Source organism: Dama dama, chromosome 4 (genome assembly GCF_033118175.1).
Source record: "Dama dama isolate Ldn47 chromosome 4, ASM3311817v1, whole genome shotgun sequence".
In the NCBI taxonomy this organism is placed as follows: Eukaryota; Metazoa; Chordata; class Mammalia; order Artiodactyla; family Cervidae; genus Dama; species Dama dama.
Genome location: NC_083684.1, coordinates 53,914,858 through 53,936,471, shown reverse-complemented (window position 1 = coordinate 53,936,471; position 21,614 = coordinate 53,914,858). Strand labels below are relative to the sequence as shown.

The 21,614-nt window shown below is 44.6% G+C and overlaps 1 protein-coding gene and 2 pseudogenes across 1 annotated transcript; 2 read left to right on the top strand and 1 right to left on the bottom strand.

Moving 5' to 3' along the window:
- The window catches only part of LOC133055090 (glycine cleavage system H protein, mitochondrial-like), a 34,687-nt pseudogene extending 21,624 nt beyond the window's left edge, over positions 1–13,063 (bottom strand).
- LOC133054354 (EP300-interacting inhibitor of differentiation 2) lies at positions 12,987–14,347 on the top strand. Its single transcript, XM_061139285.1, has one exon. The coding sequence runs from the start codon at positions 13,130–13,132 to the stop codon at positions 13,787–13,789; it is 660 nt and encodes a 219-aa protein (XP_060995268.1). The 5' UTR covers positions 12,987–13,129; the 3' UTR covers positions 13,790–14,347.
- A 6,025-nt stretch (positions 14,348–20,372) lies between these two features.
- On the top strand, positions 20,373–20,450 carry LOC133055372 (U4 spliceosomal RNA; annotated as a pseudogene).
- Positions 20,451–21,614: the final 1,164 nt, after the last annotated feature.

Sequence of the window (21,614 nt, the reverse complement as noted above, 5' to 3'; positions counted from 1 at the left end):
ATTGCCTAGAGAGCTCTTAAAAACCCCAGTGCCAGGCTGCTTCTGACAATAATCAAGTCAGAATCTTGAGAAGAGGGATATGGGCACCAGTAAAGCTCCTGGCGACTCCAGTGTGCAGACAAGACTGAGAACCAGTGGGTTAGAAGAAGAATTTGTCACAGGATTGATGTTACTACATGAGCACAGTCATAGCCTCCACAAGAGGTGTTGGGAAAGTTTGGGAAAACTTTCTGAGTGAGTGTAGCCTGGGCTTCCCTGGTGGCTCGGTCGGTAAAGAATCTGCCTGCAATGTGGGAGACCCGGGTTCAAACCCTGGGCTGGAGAAGATCCCCTGGAGAAAGGAATGGCAACCCACTCCAGTATTCCTGCCTGTAGAATTCCATGGACAGAGGAGCCTGGCGGGCTACAATCTGTGGGGTTGCAAAGAGTGTAGCCTAATTTGAACTGGCCCAGTAGAATGTATAAGATCAGCTTCCACTTCATTTTCCTCAGTGAAACATAAAGGGGGAAACAGGTTAAGAATGTTTTGCCTTTTTTTTTTTTTTTTTTTTTTGCCTATTTGAAGACAATGAGCCAGTAGATTCTGAATGGTAAGATCAGTTTCAGTTCAGGGGAGACTTCCAGAAATAGTGCATCTCAAAACACATACAAAACTTCAGAAAAGACTCCCACTTGACAAGTTAATGAGGGAGGAAGCACTCTGACATAATCCCCAAACAACCCTCATGGGAAGACATGAGCAGTGGTTGACAGCTTGCCTAGAATTTTCTCACAGGGTCAACAACTTCAGAAGCCCTCAGCAAATCTGAGAAGTCCCTCTAACTCCTTTCAGCCCTTGTTTCTATCAAGAATTTGACTTGGCTGCCCTCTAGAGGGCAGAAGACTGACCCAAGGGGGACCAGTCCTGGGAAATAATGGCTGAACTACACCACCTAGTGGTCCTAACTGGAGTGTGGCTTCCGGACAACCATTTCTAGGCTCCTCTGGGGACTGAACTCTATTTAGAGGTTTCTATTATTTATTTTTCGTTTATTTTTGCCCGTGCTGGGTCTTCACTGTGGCTTGGGCTTTTCTCTACTCGCGGTGTACGGGTTTGCTATTGTGGAGGCTTCTCTTACTGTGGAGCACGGGCTCTAGGGCGCTCAGGCTTCAGGAGTTGCAGCTCACGGGTTCAGTAGTTGTGGTTCCCCCGCTTAGTAGCTCCTCGGCCTGTGGGATCTTCCCAGACCAGGGATTGAACCCGTGTCTCCTGCATTGGCAGGCAGATTCTTTACCACTGAGTCACCGGGGAAACTCTTCATTTCATTTTATTTCATTTCATGTCGCACCGCGTGGCTTGGGGAGTCACAGTTCCCTGACCAGGGACTGAACCCAGGTGCTTGGTTGTCCGTCAAAGCACAGAGTCCTAACCACTGGACCATCAGGGAATTCCCCCTATTTAGTGGTTTATGTGAAAACTTATCTTTCCAAGGTTTATTCACAGTAGTGACTTGGGGAAAAGGATATCAAAAAAATCAAACTCGGACAGCAGAAGAATGTTACCAAAAATATGAGCTACCTTTGTAGCTCACCAGTAATTTCCCTGGTGGCTCAGTCAGTAAAGAGTCTGCCTGCAATGAGGGAGACCTGGGTTTGATCCCTGGGTCAGGAAGATCCCCTAGAGAAGGAAATGGCAACCCACTCCAGCATTCTTGCCTGCAGAATTCCATGGACAGAAGAGCCTGGTGGGCCACAGTCCACGGGGTCACCAAGAGTCGGACACAACTGAGTGACTAACTTTCACTTTCACCCTTATAGGCTAGAGATTAAAACAAAATGGCCATCTTTTTTTTTAATTTATCTTTTTTTTATTGACATATACTTGATGACCACCTTTTAAAAATATGCCTTTTGTACTTACCTGGTGGGCCAGTGGTTAAGAACCTATCTGCCATGTAGGGGAACACCGGTTCGATCCCTGATCCCAGAGGATCCCACATGCCTCAGGGCAACTAAGCCCTGGGGGCCACAGCTACCAAGCCCTCGAGCCTAGAGCCCACACTCTGCAGGAGAAGTCATCGTAATAAGAAGCCTGCGCACCATAACAAAGAGTGGCCCCAAGTAGTCCCCATTTGCCGCAACTAGAGAAAGTCCAGAGAGCAGCCAAAAATAAATAAAATATATTCATTTTGAAGAAGAGTCAGGTCATCAATCCAATGATTATTGATTGGTCAGAAGCTCAGTGTGACCTCAATAATATGTTTAGAATTGGGGTGAAGAACAACATTGTCATGCTATGCTGGAAAAATTTTTCTGTGGAAAGAAAGAACTTATTATGTCAGTCAGTAAATAAGAATTAAGCATTTCCTTTATACCAGACACCATTGTCAATGCTCAAGTAGGATTGCAACAGAAACTGCTTACCAAGTTAGTAAACTGGCCTCTATTGTGGGTGGGTTGGGAAGAAAGAGGGATGAAGATAATATAACTGAATTAACATCATGGGAATCTTGACTATGTCACTATTCATCGGATTAGCTTTCAGACAGTATGACTGAACCTATCACAAGGATTTGGTTAGAAAATAACTTGTGGGCTTCCCTGGTGACTCAATGGTAAAGACTCTGCCTACCAGTGCAGGAGACATGGGTTCGATCCCCGGTCCCAGAAGATTGTACCCACCATGGAGCAAAGGAGCCCGTGTGCCACAACTACTAAGCCTGTGCCCTAGAGCCTGGGAGCCGCAACTACTGAAGCCTGAGCCCTAGAACCCGTATTCCACATCATTTTTAAAGAGAGAGAGAAAAGGAAGCAATGTGACCATGGCAGAGAGATGGAAGTGATAGAGCCACAAGGCAAGGAAGGTCAACAACCCCCAGAAACTGGAAGAGATAAGAGACTGCCTTCTCCCCTGAGGTCTGCAGAGCGGGTGCAATACTGCTGAACACCTTGATTTCAGACTCCTGGCCTCCAGAACTATGAGCGGATACACTGCTGTTGTGTTAAACCACCCAGTTTGTGCTCATCTGCTATGGCCACCTAGGGATATTAATACAATTACCAATCCAGGCTCACATCAATTAGGTGAGGAGACTGCCCTGGCGGTCCATGGTTAGGACTCAGCTTTTATTGCCAAGTACTCGGGTTTGGGGAACTAAGTTCCTATGAGCCACAGCTTAGTCATAAGGAAAAAAAATCAACCACGTGGTATCAGAGAGCAAGCTCTATGATGGTTTCTGGCCACTGCACTGTTAATACTAAATGTTCTGACTTAGCCACTGAGCCCCTTTGTGTAAAGCAAATAAGTCTCATGCTCAAGTACTGGATAAGGGCTTCCCTGGTAGTTTGGGAAAAGAACTACCCATGGTAAAGACTACCCATAGAACTACCCATAGAACCCATGGTAAAGAACATGGGTTCCATAGTTGTGTCTCCAATGTAGGAGACACAGGTTCGATCCCTGGTCAGGAAAGATCTCACATGCTGTGGAGCAAAACTAAGCCGGAGCACTGCAACTATTGAGCCTGTGCCCTAAGGCCTGGGAGCCACAACTACTGAAGCCCTAGAGCCTGGAGCCTGTGCTCGGCAACAAGAGAAGCCGTGGCAATGAGAAGCCCGAGAACAACTAGACCCAGCACGGCCAAAACTAAAACAAATAAACTTATTTTTTATAAAAAAGACTGGGTAAGATGGAAGTTCTTTATAAATGATGGGCCTTTACTGTGTCTATATTCTTTCTCTGATAACAACAACGGATATGGAAACAAGACAAGGAAATGAAACAGAAATTTCTGCATTTAGAAGAAAACCACAGTAGGTTATGGAAGATGTTTGTCACTACAGTTTTGTATCAGTATTTCCAGTATAATGTCACTATTTTGAAGGTAAAAGAAAGTAATTTTGATATAATTAGAAAGAATTCATTATTGGGCTCAAGGGCTTCCCAGGCAGCACTAGTGGTAAAGAACCCACTTGCCAATGCAGGAGACCTAAGAGACAAGGGTTTGATCCCTGGGTTGGGAAGATCCCCTGGAGGAGGGCATGGCAACCCACTCCAGTATTCCTGCCTCAAGAATCCCATGGACAGAAGAGCCTCGGGAGGGGGTCAGGCTACAATTCATAGGGTCACACAGAGTCAGACACAACTGAAGCAACTTAGCACACACACGCATGACAGATCAATGTCCTAATTCCATTGTTGGCAATAGCAAGTCACAAATACAAAGAGACGAATTTGTGAAACTCAGAACAAGCGAGTCTCTCTAGGTCCTGAGAACAGCTGTCCTAGTTATTGGGCCGTCACATGTCCTGCAGAAATATTGTGTCCCAGGCAGTAGATGAATGGGGTGGGTTATTTTCTTTGGTAGCTTCAGAGCTTTTATAAGATACAGATGAAAGGAAACCAAAAATGATACAGATAGAAGTCAAGCAAGATAGTTATTTTCTTTGCACACCCATTGGATAAGATATTTTAAACCTACTGAATGTATTTTTGTGAGTTCCATATCATTCATTTAGTTTCGGGGATTTGGGAGGCTTCAAAGGAGCTTCAGGAATATCGGACACCTTGGTATGTGAAAGTCAGTGGTGGGGAAGAGGGAGCTTAACTTCACTCTGATTCAACATATATTTTTTGAGTGCCCACTACATAAAAAATATAAAAAAAACACTGTGTGGGGTGCTAAAATAGACAGAAGATGAAAATAGACCCCAATTTTATTACCGTTCACAAAAATTAACTTGCAATGGGGACTCCCTGGTGGTCCAATGGCTAAGACTGTGAACTCCCAATGCAGGGGGCCTGGGTTCGATCCCTGGTCAGGGAACTAGATCCCACATGCCACAACTAAGGGTTCGCATGCTGCAGTGAAATATCCCACGTGTCACAACTAAAAGAGTCTGCATCCCGCTACTAAAGAGGCCACATGCCCCAATGAAGATTCTGCATGCCACAACTAAGACCCAGCACAGTCAAATAAATAAATAAAATTTTAAAAATTAATTTGTCATGGATTAAAGACTTAAACGTAAAACGTGAAACCACAGAACTCCTAGAAGGAAGCGTAGGGAAAGAGCACCTTGACATAGATCTTGGCAATAATTTTTTTGGATATGATACCAAAAGCAAAGAAATATGAGTAAGTGGGATTACATAAAACTAGAAAGCTTCTGTATAGACTCACAGACACAGAGAACAAGCAAGTGATTACCAGTGGGGGCGTGGAGGAAGAGTGGGGGATACAAACCATTAGGAATAAGATAAGTTCAAGGATGTGCTGTACAACATGGGGGATATAGTCAATATTTTGTAATAACTGTAAATGAGAAGTAAGCCTTAAAATTGTATAAAAATTAAAATTTTAAATAAATAAGTAGCTCCCACAGAGCAAAAGTAACACTCAACAAAATGAAAAGGCAATCCATGGAATGGAAGAACATATTTTCGAACCATCTATCTGATAAGGGGTTAATGTCCAAAATATATAAGGGACTCATATAACTCAATTGCAAAAAAAGACAACAAACTGATTTTTAAATGAGCAGAGCACTTGCATGAACATTTTTCTAAAGAAGAACTACAAATGGCCGAGAAGTACATGAAAAGATGCTCAGCATCACTTATCACTGGGGAAATGCAAAGCAAAACCACAGTGAGGTATCTCCTCACACTGTCAGAATGACTGTGATCAAGAAGACAAGAAATAGCGAGTGTTGGGAAGGATGTGGAGAAAAGGGAACCCTTGTTCACTCTTGGTGAGAATGTAAATTGGTATAGTCACAATGGAAAGCAGTATGAAAGTTTCTTAAAAAAAATAATAAAATAAAAATAGGTCTACCCTATGATCCAGCAATCCCACTTCTGTGTATACATCCAAAAGAAATGAAATCAAGATCTCAAAGAGGTGTCTATACACACCAGTGCTCATTGCAGCATTATTCACAATAGCCAAGATATGGAAAAAAATCTACATTTCTATCTATGGGTAAATGGATAAAGAAGATGAGATAGATAGATAGACAGATACTATATATATATACATATATTCTATATATATGTTTATATATATATATATATATATATATACACATATAGAGAGATAGAGAGAAAGAAAGAGGAAAACAGTAGGATGGGAAAGACTAGAGATTTCTTCAAGAAAACTGGCACTATCAAGGGAACATTTCATGCAAGAATGGGCATGATAAAGGACAGAAATGGTAAGGACCTAACAGATGCAGAAGACTAAAAAGAGGTGGCAAGAATACACCAGAAGAACTATAACGAAAAAATGTCTTAATGACCCAGATAACCACGATGGTGTGGTCACTCACCCGGAGTTTGCCATTCTGGAATCTGAAGTCAAGTGGGCCTTAGGAAGCCTAACTACAAACAAGGCTACTGGAGGTAATAGAATTCCAGCTGAGCTATTTAAAATCCTAAAAGATGATAGTGATAAAGTGCTGCACTCAATATGTCAGCAAATTTGGAAAACTCAGCAATGGCCACAGGACTGGAAAAGGTCAGTTTTCGTTCCAGTCCCAAAGTAGGGCAATGCCAAAGAGTGCTCAAACTACCATACAGCTGCTCTCACTTCACATGCTAGTAAGGTTTTGCTCAAAATCCTTCAAACTAGGTTTCAGCAGTATGTGAACCGAGAACTTCCAGATGTACAAGCTAGGTTTAAAAAAGACAGAGGAACCACAGGTCAAATTGCCAACATTCATTGGATTATACAGAAAACAAGGGAATTCCAGAAAAACACCTACTTCTGCTTCATTGACTATGCTGAAGCCTTTGACTGTGAATCACAACAAACTGTGGAAAATTCTTACAGAGAAAGGAACACCAGGCCACCTTACCTGTCTCCCGAGAAACCTGTATGCCAGTCAAGAAGCAAGAGTTAGAACCTCACATGGAACAACTTACTGGTTCAGAATTGGGAAAGGAGTACGACAGCCTGTATATTGTCACCCTGTTTATTTAACTTACATGCAGAGTGCATGCATGCTAAGTCACTTCAGTCGTGTTCAACTCTGTGCGACCCTATGGACTGTAGCCTGAAGGGCTCCTCTATCCATGGGATTCTCCAGGCAAGAATACTGGAGTGGGTTGCCATGCCTTTCCCCAGGGATCTTCTCAACCTAGGGATCAAATCTGCATCTCTTGCATCTCCTCCATTGGCAGATGGGTTCTTTACCACTAGTGCCATATAGGAACCCCAGGTATGTAGAGTACGTCATGCAAAATGCCAGGCTGGAATCAAGATTGCTAGGAGAAATATCAACAACCTCAGATATGCAGATGATACCACTCTAACAGCAGAAAATGAAGAGGAACCGAAGAGCCTCTTGAAGAGGGTGAAAGAGGAGAGTGAAAAGGCTGGCTTAAAACTTAACATTCAAAAAACTAAGATCATGGCATCAGGTCCCATCACTTCAAGGCAAATAGGGAAAAAGTGGAAGCAGTGGCAGATTTTCTTTTCTTGGACAGTGACTGCAGCCATGAAATTAAAAGACGCTTGTTCCTTGGAAGGAAACCTATGACACACCTAGACAGTGTATTAAAAAGGAGAGCTATCACTTTGCCGGCAAAAGGTCTGTATACTATGGTTTTTCCAGTAGTCATGTACGGATTTGAGAGTTGGATCATAAAGAAGGCTGAGCACCAAAGAATTGAGGCTTTGGAATTGTGGTGCTAGAGAAGACTCTTGAGAGTCTCTTGGATAGCAAGATCAAACCAGTCAATCCTAAAGGAAATCAACCCTGAATATTCATTGAAAGGACTGATGCTGAAGCTGAAGGTCCAATACTTTGGCCACCTGATGCTAGAGCCGACTGATTGGAAAAGACCCTGATGCTGGGAAAGATTGAAGGCAAAAGGAGAAGAGAGTGGCAGAGGATGAGATGATTAGATAGCATCACTGACTCATTGGACATGAATCTGAGCAAACTCCAGGAGACAGTAAAGGAGAGGGAAGCCTGGCGTGCCACAGTCCATGGGGTTGCAAAGAGTCGAGCAAAACTCAATGACTGAATGACAACAAATTGTTCCACTGTGAGAAAAAAGAAAATCATGCCATTTGTGACAGCCTGGATGGACCTAGAGGGCATTATGCTAAGTGAGATAAGTCAGACAGAGAAAGACAAATACTGTATGGTATCACTTATATGTGGAAACTAAAAAATCCATAGTCACAGAAGCAGAGAGTAGATTGGTGGTTGTTAGGGACTGGGAAGTGGGGGAAGTGGGGAGAATTGGTCACTCAGTCATGTCTGACTCCTTGCGACCCCACGGACTGTAGCCCCCCAGGCTCCTCTGTTCATGAAAATTTTCCAGGCAAGAATACTGGAGTCGGTAGCCATTCCCTTCTCCAGAGAATCTTCTCAACCCAGGAATCGAACCCAGGTCTCCTGCATTGCAGACAGATTCTTTACCATCTGAGCCACCTGGAGGCCCAAAACTTAAACAATATTACATTGCACTTCATCTCAAAAAGCTGGGGGCACCTTGCTCTCTAGACTTCTTCTTGTATTAAGGTCATTTTTCTACAGGACCATGCCCATAAACTTTCTAGAAATCCTTTTGTCTCATTGGGAGGCATTGCCTCATATTTTTGAGCTCTTAATAAAGGGTCATAAAGCCACACCTTTAATTTGATCAGTACTCACAGGCTTTTTCACTTTGACCGCCTTTTGTGACTGGAGAGACTGGATGTGAGCAAAGCTTTTCCTTCCCAACCTAGCAAGTCATAGGCCTTCTGTAGTTCCTCTAAATTCTGGGAAATCAGTCAGTTCCTTCTATAGGTCAGCCCTTTCTTGCTAACCCTTATGATACTCAGCAGTGAGTAACCAGCGTTATGTCTCAGTATTGCCTTAGCCAAATACTTTCCATTTTCTATTTCTGTTTCTATTTCTGGGTAATCACAGGCAACAGCTGGCCAATTATTTCACTACAATGTAACATAGGTCATCATTTTTTCTGCTCCACTAACAATTTCCTCACAGCTTTTGCTCTGTATTTTAGCCTTTTCTTAGAACATTACTAACTCCTGATACCAATTTCTGGAACAGTTATCTGTCGTGGTAATAATGTTGCATGGCAATTCACATTCATCATAACAACATAAAATAACAAGCATTTATTTAGCCAATGAGCCTAAGCCTAAGTCTAGCTCAGCTGGGGACTGATCTTTTTTTTTTTTTTGGTCTGCCCTGACCAGTGATTGAACCCAGGCCCCAACAGTGTAAGCCCAGAGTCCTAAGCACTGAACAGACAGAATTCCCAGGACCGAAAAAAAAAAAAAAAAAAAAATCCAAGGACTGACTGGTCTTATATACCTTGTCTGAGACCACTTTCCTCAGCCCCAAATTGTCTTCCACCATCCAGCAAGCTGGTCCAGGGTTGTTCTCATGGTCAAGACAGGAGTCTAAGAGAGAATGGAAGAAAGAAATGCTTCTTGAAGCTCAGTCTCCAGACTGACACACCATCATTTCTGCCTCATTCTACTGGTCAAAGCAAGTCACAAGGCCAGCTCAGATTCAAGGGATAGAGAAAAACAATCCACCTTCTGATGAGAAGAACTGCAAACTCTTATCACAAAGGGTGTAGGAAACAGAGAGGATGGAGAATGTGGGCTACTTTACAATTAATCTAGCACAGTAACAATCTTGAGAAAAGAGACAAGGCTTGTAACATCATGCTTAGGTCTCATGGCAGCATTAAGTAGCTCAGGAGAGAGAGGCAAATATGGAAAAGCCCTTTAGAGAAAGAGGCACCTATATTTACCATGTCAGTTCAGTTCAGTCGCTCAGTCATGTTCCTCTCTGCAACCCCATGGACTGCAGCATACCAGCTCTTCCTGTCCATCACCAACTCCCAGAGTTTACTCAAACTCATGTCCATTGAGTCTGTGATGCCATCCAATCATCTCATCCTCTGTCATCCCCTTCTCCTGCCTTCAATCTTTCCCAGCATCAGGGTCTTTTCCAATGAGTCAGTTCTTCACATCAGGTGGCCAAAGTATTGGAGTTTCAGCTTCAACATCAGTCCTTCCAATGAATATTCAGGACTGATTTCCTTTAGGATGGACTGGTTGGATCTCCTTGCTGTTTAAGAGACTCTCAAGAGTCTTCTCCAACACCACAGTTCAAAAGCATCAATTCTGCGGCATTCAGCTTTCTTTATAGTCAACTCTCACATCCATACATGACTACTGGAAAAACCATAGCTTTGACTAGATGGAACTTTGTTGTCAAAGTAATGCTCTGCTTTTTAATATGCTGTCTAGGTTGGTCATATCTACCATTAAGTCAGTTCAAGCCCATCTAGTGAGCAGAAGATGTAAAGTCTAGGATAATCATGGGTAATAAGGATGCAAGAATGGGACTTCCTTGGAGGTCCAGTTGATAAGAGTCTGCCTGCCAATGCAGGAGACCTGGGTTGGATCCCTGGGTGGGGAAGATCCCCTGGAGAAGGGAAAGGCTACCCACTCCAGTATTCTGGCCTGGAGAATTCCATGGACTGTATAGCTCATGGGGTCACAAAGAGTCGGTCACAAAGAGTCGGACACAACTGAGCTACATTTTTCTTCTTTCTTTCTGTCAATGCAGAGGACACAGGTTCGATTCCTGGTCCAGGAAGATTCCATATGCCTTGGATAGACTAAGCCCAAGTACTCCAACTACTGAAGTCCATGCACGTAGAGCCTGTGCTCCGCAACAAGAGAAGCCACCTCAATGAAAAACCTGCACATTGCAACTACAGAAAACCCACACACAGCAATGAAGACCCAGCGCAGCCACAAATAAATAAAATTGTAATTTTTAAAAAAATAGTCTTTGGGGGAAAAACAGATACAAGAAGTACGTTATGATTCCCCCAATTATTTAAGCCAAGTGCACATTCTGAGTTGTGGTTTCATCCCATATCCATAAAAGTACAGATTTAATTTCGAGGTTAACATGGGTATTTATCCTTTAAAGGATATCTTTGGTCAGAGGAAGGACAAATTTCCCACCAGTGCTATTTATCACAGACTTTGCAGCCTTTGGGAAAAGCAGATCTTGTCTCTTTCCTTATAATCTCTCTTATTTTTCCTGTAAAGAATATATCAGTGTGGAGCCCCTGGTATCAGCTCCCTTGATTGTTTAGTCTGCAGCATGACTGAAATTGTCCTCAAATGACTCTGAAACACTGGTAATGAGTCAGAGACAAGGATCCTGCAGCCACTACACAGGAAAAATATTGGGAGCAATAGCTAACCTGGAATCTATCTCAAACATTTGCTTTCATCTCCCCCACATGAGCATTTTTGTTCAACACACCAAAATGGGGGGGGGGGTGTTTTAGATTTTGGGGGGCCGCATCACACACCTATACCCTCGGCAGGGAGATCAGAGTCCTAACCACTGAACTGCCAAGGAATTCCCGAAACATCATAATTTTATTTATCTATTTGCCTGCCCCAGGCCTTTGTTGCTATGCACGGGCTTTCTGTCGTTGCAGCGATCAGGTGTTACTCTTCATTGTAGTGCACAGGCTTCTCACTGCAGTGGCTTCTCTTGTTGCCGAGCACAGGCTTTAGGCTCACGGGCTTCAATAGTTGTGGCTCTCAGGTTTAGTTACTCTGTGGCATGAGGGATCTTCCAGGACCAGGGATCGCACCCGTGTCCTCTGCATTGGCAGGCGGATAAGACCAGGGAAGACCCGAGTAAACCATGATTTTATTTAGAGCTATTCCTATCCCATCTAAGTCTGGAAATTCTCTTATTAAATATTTGTGATTTTTCAGGCAGCCTGAGGGTGGCAGCAATGGACCTTAGGTCTCCAAACTAGCCTGGGCACCTTGAAGGAGCCACACACACTTAAGAGACTGCAGAGAGGCTGGGGGGAAGCTGTGTTTGAAGCAACACAGGCTGAATGTTGTGTTTTATCAATGTAATGCTTAGGAAAATAAAAATTCAACTTTATGATCTGCAGATGAGACCTAATGCCTCAAAATAACTGCTCCTGACAGGGCAGAAAACAGTGAGTCACTATATTTGCTGATGCCCGTGAATCATGGCATCACAACGGGGGTTATTGAGAACAACATTAAAGGGGGAATTTCTTTATAAGATATTTCTCATGTTAATTAGAATAAAGAAAAAATAATTGGAGAGTCAGTACTTAAGATGTATGTTGCAATACTATGAGACATAAAAATAATGGTAATGAACATGTAACTATCAAGAAAATGATCTATTTATAATTACAATGAAAACATAGGTGAATCGTAAAAATAATGTGTGAAAGAAACGAGACACAAGACTACATAAACTTAAAAAAAAAACAAAACAAGCAAAATTAAGGAATGCATCCCTAGGTAGTAAAACAGAAAGAAAAGCAAGAAAATGATCACCATTACCACTACTATACCATCAGTATAGTAGTTACCCCCAGGTAGAAAGTGATAAGAAGGGAGGAAGGATTCCGGGATACTAGAAATAATTCCTTGACCCGAGTGGTGGTCATACGGACGTTCATTTTGCGATAAGTCATTCGGTTGTATATTTATATTTTGTATATTTTTTTCTGCATGGTATGTTGTACCAAAAAAAAAAAAGTTGAGAGGACTTTCCTGGTGGCGCACACCTTCATGGATCACAGTCTTGTCGTGGTGAAAAGACGTGCGAACTCAATGCAGCTATGAGCCATGCCGTGCAGGGCCACCCAAGACAGGTCATAGTGAAGAGTTCTGACAAAAGGTGGTCCACTGGAGGAGAGAATGGCAAACCACTTCAGTATCCTTGCCTGAAGAATCCCATGGACAGAGGAGCCTGGCTCCAAAGGGTCGCAAGGAGTGGGACACACGACTGAAGCGGCCTAACACACCGCCCTCAGACGTTCCCGGGAAGATTTCAGGTGTGTTGGCTCTTCCAGCCGCTAGGTGGCACCTGGAAGATTGCGGGCGCGCGGGCAGGACGCATGCGCAGTGCTCAATTTCAGCCGCGCACCCTACGCTCGGGCACCTGAGTTTGCACACACAGCGTGGAGCAGTGTGCACAGCGCTCACGCACGCGCAGTTACGTGCACGTACGTGCACATCGCTAACCGCGCTGTGCCGTTATCCCAGTATTTGTGGGAGCGGCCGAGCTGACCCCGCGACCCGGGATGTCCGAGCTGCCCGCGGACAAAGGTGTCCCGCCGGCGGGCGCAGTAAATGACAACGGCGACGTCCGGCAGGCGGAGGTAGGCGGCCGGAGGCCGGAGCCGGCCCCCGCGCAGCCTGTGGAGGCCAGGGACCGTCCGATGGCGGCGGCCGGAGAAGGTCCAATGGCTTCACCCGGGGAAGGTCCGGTGCCGGAGGCCAGGGAAGATCCGATGGCGGCGTCCAGAGAAGGCCTGGGGGCAGCGGCCAGGGAAGCCCGGATGGCAGAGGTCGCCCGATTGTTGGCGGAGCCAGCGGAGGAAGAGGGTCCCGAGGGCAGACCCCGGTCCAGGCCCGGGAACGGCCCAGGCCTTGCTGCCTTGCCATATCTCCGCCTCCGTCACCCACTTGGTGTTTTAGGAATTAATTACCAGCAGTTCCTCCGCCACTATCTGGAACACTACCCGATTGCTCCTGGCCGAATCCAGGAGCTTGAAGGACGCCGCAGGAGATTTGTGGAAGCCTGCAGAGCCAGAGAAGCGGCGTTTGACGCCGAGTATCAGCGGAATCCTCAGAGGATGGATTTTGATATTTTAACATTTAGTATAACTCTGACTGCATCTGAAATTATCAATCCTCTGATAGAAGAACTTGGTTGTGATAAGTATATCAGTAGAGAATAGTTTAATGATGCAACTACTTTCAGAACCTCTGCCTTCAAGACAGTATTATATACCACTCCTGTAACTTGGTTTTACAAAGTCAAAGTACGTGAGAATAAGGCAAAGCACAGTTGGGGAAAAAAAGGAAGCTTATCAAGAAAAATTCAGAAGAAATGGAAAAAAAGGTCAAAACCTTATGACTCTTCTGACGTCCTTTGAGTTTGTGATTGACCCAGATTCTTTTCCCAGCATTGTGGAAATGGCTTTTCAAATTGCTTCACTGAAGTAAATAATGGTTTTCTAAAATTGAGACTTGATGAAGAAAAACTGCCAATAGAGCCCATGGTGACGAAAGAAATCATCAAATAGCAGTGATAGGAACAGGAATTCCTGTAGGACTGGAAGGCCGTGGAGAGAACTGGAAATTTTCAGTTCTGATGATTCTTCTTGAGTTTTCTTCATGTCAGTTTCAATAGAAGTTTTTAGTGTAAGATTGGTTTTGTGTTTTATGAGGCATTTCAAAGGACAAGCAAAGTCAATGCTGTATATATTATACGATAAATTGTGTATTCAAGAATATCTGAAATTTCTGCATTTTTTTCTTTTTTAATACCGTTTTGGTAAATATTTATAAGCCCCCCAGATATAAAATGCACAATGAAAATTCTTCTATCTCTGTCCCCCCTCCACCCAGTGCTTAGTACAATTCCCATCTGTAACCACAGTACTTCTGTCTTTCCAGTTTCCCTATATATACACAAGTAAATGCAAAGCTGGGTGGTTTTTTGGTTTTGCTTTCTTCATTACAGAAGTTGGCAAATTATATTTATTGATTTATGCATTGCATTTTCAGTAAGAACCGAAGGAGGTACATTTCATTCCATTCTGTGATTATGTTGTAATTTACATAACCAGGAACATACTGGTGGGCATTTAGGTTTTTTCCCATCATTTTCTATTGGCCAAAAAATAAAAAGCTATAATAATCTTGCCTGCATATCTCATAGCATGGGCACAAATATAGTATTACTCTGATTCTAAATGCAGTTTTCATATACTGACATCTCTGAAATTGAGGTCTATCTTACATTTGATGGTGAATATAGCATTTTCATAAAAATAATGGCACATCTTAGATTCTTTATTATATAGAATATCTGTAGTATGTGCGTGCATGCTAAGTCACTTCAATCATGTCCAACTCTGTGCACCCTATGAACTGTAGCCCGCCAGGCTCCTCTGTCCATGGGATTCTCAGGCAAGAATACTGGAGTGGGTTGCCATGCCCTCCTCCAGATCTTCCCGACCCAGGGATTGAACCTGCGTTGAACCTGCATCTCTTACATCTCCTGCATTGACAGGCAGGTTCTTCACCACTAGCGCCACCTGGGGAGCTCTCTGTAGTACGTAAGTTTGTAGGATTTCCAGAAGTGAGAATTCTGAGCTGAATGCACCCATTTGAAAGTTTATAGATATTGCTATGTTGCCTTCCATCCTTGTTGTAGCACTTTGCGCTCCCACCAGCAATTGCTGGTGGTCGGCATTTCCCCTATAGCCTCACCAACAGTGTTATCAAATGTCTGAATTTTGCCAATCTAGAAAGGTGGAAAATGGCATAAGAGTTTTAATTTGCTTTTCTCTCCTCATGAGTCAAGTTAAATATCTCTTCGTTTGACTCACATGTATTCCCTTTTCCATGAACTATCTGTTCATCTCTTTTGTATATATGTAATTTTATTTATTACTTTATTTTTGGCTGTGCTGGGTCTTCGTTTGCTGTGTGGGCCTTCCCTAGTTGCAGACAGCAGGGGCTACTCTCTGGTTGCAGTGCGTGGTCTTCTCATTGTGGTGGCTTCTCTTGTTGAGGAGCTTGGGCTCTAGGGCTTGCGGGCTTCAGTAGTTGTGGCGTGTAGGAAATTCCCAGGCTCTAGAGCACAGGCTAAATAGTTGAGGCGCACAGGCTTGGCTGCTCCAAGACCTTTGGGATCTTTCCAGATTAGGGATTGAGCCCACGCCTCCTGTATTGGCAGGTAGATTTTTCACCACTGAGCCACCAGGGAAGCCCCTATTCATATCTTTTCTCTCTTTCTCTCCTGAATCATTTTGTCCTTTCTTTATTGACTGTGGTAACTACTAATGACATAGTGAGATCAGACATGATAATAGATTATAATGTGAGTTATGGATATTTTTTCCTGTTTTGTCATTTGTCTTTCATTTTCCTGAAAGCCTTTTGGCATGGAGATTTTTGCTTTTGTTTCCTCTTTTCTTTTAAACCTGCCAGATTTGGGGAATTTCTTACCAGTCCAGTGCTGGGGCATAGTTTGATCCCTGGTGGGGAAATGAAGATTCTGCAAGCTTCCAGGCATGGCCATAAAAAAAAGAGAGAGAGAAACCTGCAAGATTTTGAATCTCAAGGTTTTCTTGGTATGTTTGTATGTGTATGGTTTCATTATTCATATGTGAATCTTTGAACCATATGGAATTTATCCTGATGTACATACAGTATAAAGTAACGATCTAATTTTCTTTTTTAGATGGCTACCTGGCTGCCCCAACACCAGTTACTAACCAGCCCAGCTTTTCCCTCCTAACTTTGTTTAAAGATGCTTCTTCATAATATACTAAACTGTAGCTTAAATTTTCTAATTAATTTTACATGTAATGGCAATGGTCTTTGTCGCTAAGTTGTGTCCCACTCTCTGCAACCCCAGGGTTTGTAGCCCACCAGGTTTCTCTGTCCATGAAGTTTCCCAGGCAAGAATGCTGGAGGGGGTTGCCATTTCCTTCTCCAGGGGATCTTCCCAATCCAAAGATCAAACCCGCGTCTCCTGCATCTCCTGCACTGGCAGGTGGATACTTTGCTGCTGAACCACTAGGGAAGCCCATCTCATTATACTCCACTTTCAGAGTGTTCTGGCTCTTTTTGTTTCTGTTTATTACTATATCAACCTTAATTAAAGTCAGCTTACCTTATTTCGAACAAAGTTCTTTATTAGAATCACATTACATTTAATATTTAATAAATCTGGAATAACTGCTATTTCTAACATACCCAAATGACTCGTTTTTCCATTTTTTAAAAATTGAACTTTATTTACTTATTTATTTTTGGCTGCGGTGGGTCTTCGTGGCTTTGGGCAGGCTTTTCTCTAGTTACAGCGAGCGGGGATCACCCCGCTTCGGTGCGGTGCGCACCCCGCTTCTCATTGCGGTGGCTTCTCTTGTTGTGGGGCACAGGCTCTGGGCGCACAAGCTCAGTAGTTGTGGCTCACAGGCTTAGTTGCTCTGCTATATGTGGAATTTGCCCCATCATGTCTCTTGCATTGGCAGGCAGATTTTTATCCACGGCGCCACCAGGGAAGGAAGTCCTGTTTTTTCCATTTGTTAAAAACTTCCTTTGTATACTCCAGAAGAGTATTCATGTTTGTCCTTAAATGAAAGTTCCTAAAGTAGGTCTTTCATGGATCTAATCGTTTATTTGACGGTATTTTATCTTTTTTATGGTTTTTCTATAGTAAATGAGGATTATCTGTGTTATATTTCCTTCCTTTTTTAAATATTTATTTATTTGGCTGTGATGGGTCTTATTTGCAGCAGGCAGCATCTTTAGTTGTGACATGCGGGCTCTTAGTTGTAGCATGTGGGATCTAGTTCCCTGACCAGGGCTCGAACCCAGACCCCTTGCATTGGGAACTCAGAGTCTTAGCCACTGGAGTACCAGGGAAGTCCCTGTGTTATATTTCCTAAAAGCTTGCCCCCGTATATTTGAAAATAATTCATTGCTGCATATTTATTTGATAGCCTGTTAACATCCTGAATTCTCTGTTTTACCATAGTTTTTCATTTGAATCTCCTAGATTGGGGAACATGTCATATGCAAACAGTGACAGTATGGCCCTTTTATAATCTTCATACCTCTGACTTCTTTCTCTTTGTTAGTTCCTTGGCTAGTACTTTCTAATGTAAAATAATAGAATGATAGTGTGTCAGGAAGCATTTAACAAGAGGCTTCCTGTGTGCTGTTTTGGATCTGTCACGAACCCTCTGGCCCTTATTGATTCCTGAATATTCAGGAATTAAGAGGAGAGGCACGCCTTTCCCAGTGCTGAGGAATCCAGGCATTTCTCATTACAGTGATAAGTACCCTCTTCCTTCTTATGAAAAGGTGATTGTTTGCAACTCTCTCTTTGATAGCAAGTCTGGAATTTTAATCTTTATCTTTGCTGAGAATAACTACAGTATATATGCCCATGCCATCTTGATTAAAACACCTTTGCTCCATCAGAGCTTTGGTCCTTGCCCGGGCTTCTAAGCCCCTCTCAAGAAGGCACACTGCGCCTTCACCCACTCGAGAGGGCGCCCGGTGCCTACGTGCAGCAGCGAGCGCCCTAAGAACAGGACTCTATTGGCTTTCCGCGTAAACCGGGGGATATCAGCCTCTTTCTCTCTCTTACTCTCCGGACCACCAGGTTCCGGTCCATTAAAGGACCAACAAGCGCTATCAGCCTCTTTCTCTCTCTTACTTTCTTATCGTCGACTCCAGACCACCAGGTTCCGGTCCACTAAAGGACTAAAATAGTGAAACGTCCCAAATTTTGTCAGAAGCCTTTTTTTTTTTTTTGACTGTGCTCAGTCTTCACTGCCATGTTGCAGAGAGTGGGGGCTACTCTCCAGATGTGGTGCTCAGGCTTCTCATTGTAGCGACTTCTCTTGTTGCAGATCCCAGGTCCTAGAGCTTGGCTCAGTAGTTGTGGTTCAGGGGGTTAGTTGCCCCTAGGCGTACGGGATTTGGGGATTTTCCTATATCAGGGATCTAACCCATGTCTCCTGCATTGGAGGCGAATTCTTTACCACTGAGCCACCAGGGACGCTCTCAAAGGCCTTTTCATAATCTATGAGGGTATTATATTTCTATCTACCACCATGATTGTATTCTTGCAATTCTTGCATTCTTCAATGATCCTATGAGGTATAATCCACCCCCCTTTTTTTGGCCCTGCCAAGCGGTTGGCAGGATCTTAGTTCTCCAAACTGGGGAACAGTTCCCCAAACAGGGCTCAGCAGTGAAAGCGCCAAGTGCTAACCACTAGACTACCAGGGAATTCCCCTGGCCACTTCTTAGATTCCATTTCTATGAGACCTGCATGCACAGAAACTAAATTTTGTTTCTTTTTCTCCTGTTAATCTGTCTTGTGTTAATTTTACTATTAGTCCAGCCACAAGACCTCAGGACGGATGCAGGGCGAAATTTCCCCTTCCCTACCAGTTCCTTCATACCTTTCCAATCAAGTCCACTCTCACAACAGACCCTTTCACTTTGGTAGCCTTGACTGAAGACCTGGAGCGGGGTGGGGTGGGGGGACGGTCACAGGGTCACCCCATGGAGGACAGTCCTCCCTACCTGGCTGGCTCCTTTCAACTTTTCTGTACCTCAACCCTTTTTCCCCTCTCCCCTCTTCCCCTTTCATCTCAGGAGCAAAATCAAGTCCTCTTTTTGTCTCTCAAAGCACTTTAAGGAGCCTTTGCTTTTGCCCGGACAATTTAAGTGGCAGTGTCACCATGTAGTTGTTATGTCCGAATCCCCGAGCGGGAAGAGAGAGAAGGCTTCCAAGACAATGAAACTCGCAAAAAGGGAAGTTTATTACTGTCTTGAGCCAGGGCTTTCTGCCACAAACATCACAATAGTGCAGGGTCAGAAAGCGCCGAGCTCAAGCTTGTTACACAAATTTATAAGATATGCAAAAGCGGTTAGTAACTGGCTTAAGCGGATTGGTTACATGTTTGCAAAGCAATTCTATCGGTACAGACTTTCGCGGGCTTTTCAGCTCTCCCTTTGTTCTTACTGGGCGCATATTGATTGGCTGGCTCCAGGTTACCTGATGGGGGTAGGGAATCTTACCATTTCGGGGGAAGCTAAAACTTAGGTCCAGGCCGCCCGTCATGGTATTAACCCTGGCAGCCTCACAGTAGTGACTTCATACCAACTCCCCAGGTCAAGGACACAGCGCTCAGTTACAGACACCTGCTGTAAGTTCAGGGGTCCCGGCCTTGCCCACTTCTGACTGGCTGGCTTCAAGTTCAAGGATTCTCACTCCCCATGCAGTTTCAATAATGTGCTAAGATGACTCACAGAACTCAAGAAAGCACCATAGTTATGATTATAGTTTCATGATAGCCAAAGATACAAATCATAACCCCAGCTCAGAGAAAAGACAAGTGGGACCAGATCTGGGAGGGTTTCCCAAATGTGACATTATTGCCATCCTCAGGGACGCATCATCCTGCCAACACATCCATGTATGAAAACATGCAGTGAAAGCAAAAGTCGCTTAGTCATGTCTGACTCTTTGTGAGCCCATGGACTATACAGTGCATGGAATTCTCCAGGCCAGAATACTGGAGTAGGTAGCCTTTCCCTTCTCCAGGGGATTTTCCCAACCCAGGGATCGAACCCAGGTCTCCCACATTGCAGGTGGAATCTTTACCAGCTAAGCCACAAGGGAAGCCCAAGAATACTGGAGTGGGTAGCCTATCCCTTCTCCAGGGGATCTTCCTGACCTAGAAATCGAACCGGGGTCTCCTGAATTGCAGGCGGATTCTTAGCTTTGCGCAGTGGCAGTATCGTAGCCAATGAGGTTTATCCGAGGCACGATTATTGCTAATTGAAAACTGAATTGCAGGCGGATTCTTTACCAACTAAGATATGAGGGAAGCCTGAAAACATGCACCGCATTTACCAACCAGGGAAGCTCACCGAGCCCTGAACACGTTAGTCACTCAGCACATCCGACTTTTTGCATCTCCATGGACTGTAGCCCCCCAGGCTCCTCTGTCCATGGAATTCTCTAGGCAAGAAAACTGGAATGGGTAGCCATTCTCTTCTCCAGGGGATCTTCCTGACCCAGGGATTGAACCCAGGTCTCCTGTATTGTAGGCAGATTCTTTACCGTCGGGGTCACCAGGCTCAGACTTAAATTGCAAGGTTCAAAGTCCCTAAAACCCCGGGGTGGCCCAAACCTCTCCCCACCTGAGTAACAAAGACACTCCTATTATAACAGGGACAGCTGCTAGCAGGCACAGATTACCGTTACCAGGCAACCGTTATCACCATTCCGCTTGCGAGCTCAGAGGTTAGAGGCCTCCTTTGGCCAGTGATCCTGCGGTTGGTGGTTCTCCTGTGGAGACTGAGGTAAGAGGTGGATCATAACCTTCTCCCAGGGGCCCTCCAGACTCTCCAGCCTCGGGCTGGTGGGTGAGCTAAGAGGCCCAGGGAACAGGCTGGGGCTGTGTCCAACAGGACGCCAGGGTCCTCACCAAGGCCACCCTGGCAGGGCCCAGGCCTTGAGGCAAGGGTGAGCCGCTTCTGTCCCTGCCACCATGGCCTAACGGCAGTGGCAGCCAGCATGGGTCACAGTCTGTGGGACCCGGCCCCCGTTTCGGCAGCCTGAAGTCTGAGGGCCTCTTAAATCCTGGGCACCCAGCCCCTCAGATGTGACAGCTGGGCAGGGCCTGGGGACCTGGCCTGGAGGGTACCGCCAGCTGAGATCTGCCTCTTCAGCCAGACCTGGGCACTGGTGGGAGGACCCAGACTGGGTGCTGTGCTGGATAAACGCTCCCCAGCGGGGTAACGACCCCTGCAGGGAACCCCCCCCCCCCCTTAGCCAGGACCCGGATTCAGAGGGTGAAAGTTGTAGCTTGGGACATTGCCCTTTCTTTAGAGAGTAACGTGATAGGAGATTTACAGGAACATCATTACCTGACCTTTGACCTAACTTCAAGCACAAAGGATCTGACACCAGGATGCTTACAACAACCAACCATGTCTCTCCCTCACCTTGCCAGT

Bases quoted from the DNA above. Each gene is read 5' to 3' on its own strand.
- LOC133054354 (XM_061139285.1), top strand. From the start codon at position 13,130: ATGTCCGAGCTGCCCGCGGACAAAGGTGTCCCGCCGGCGGGCGCAGTA.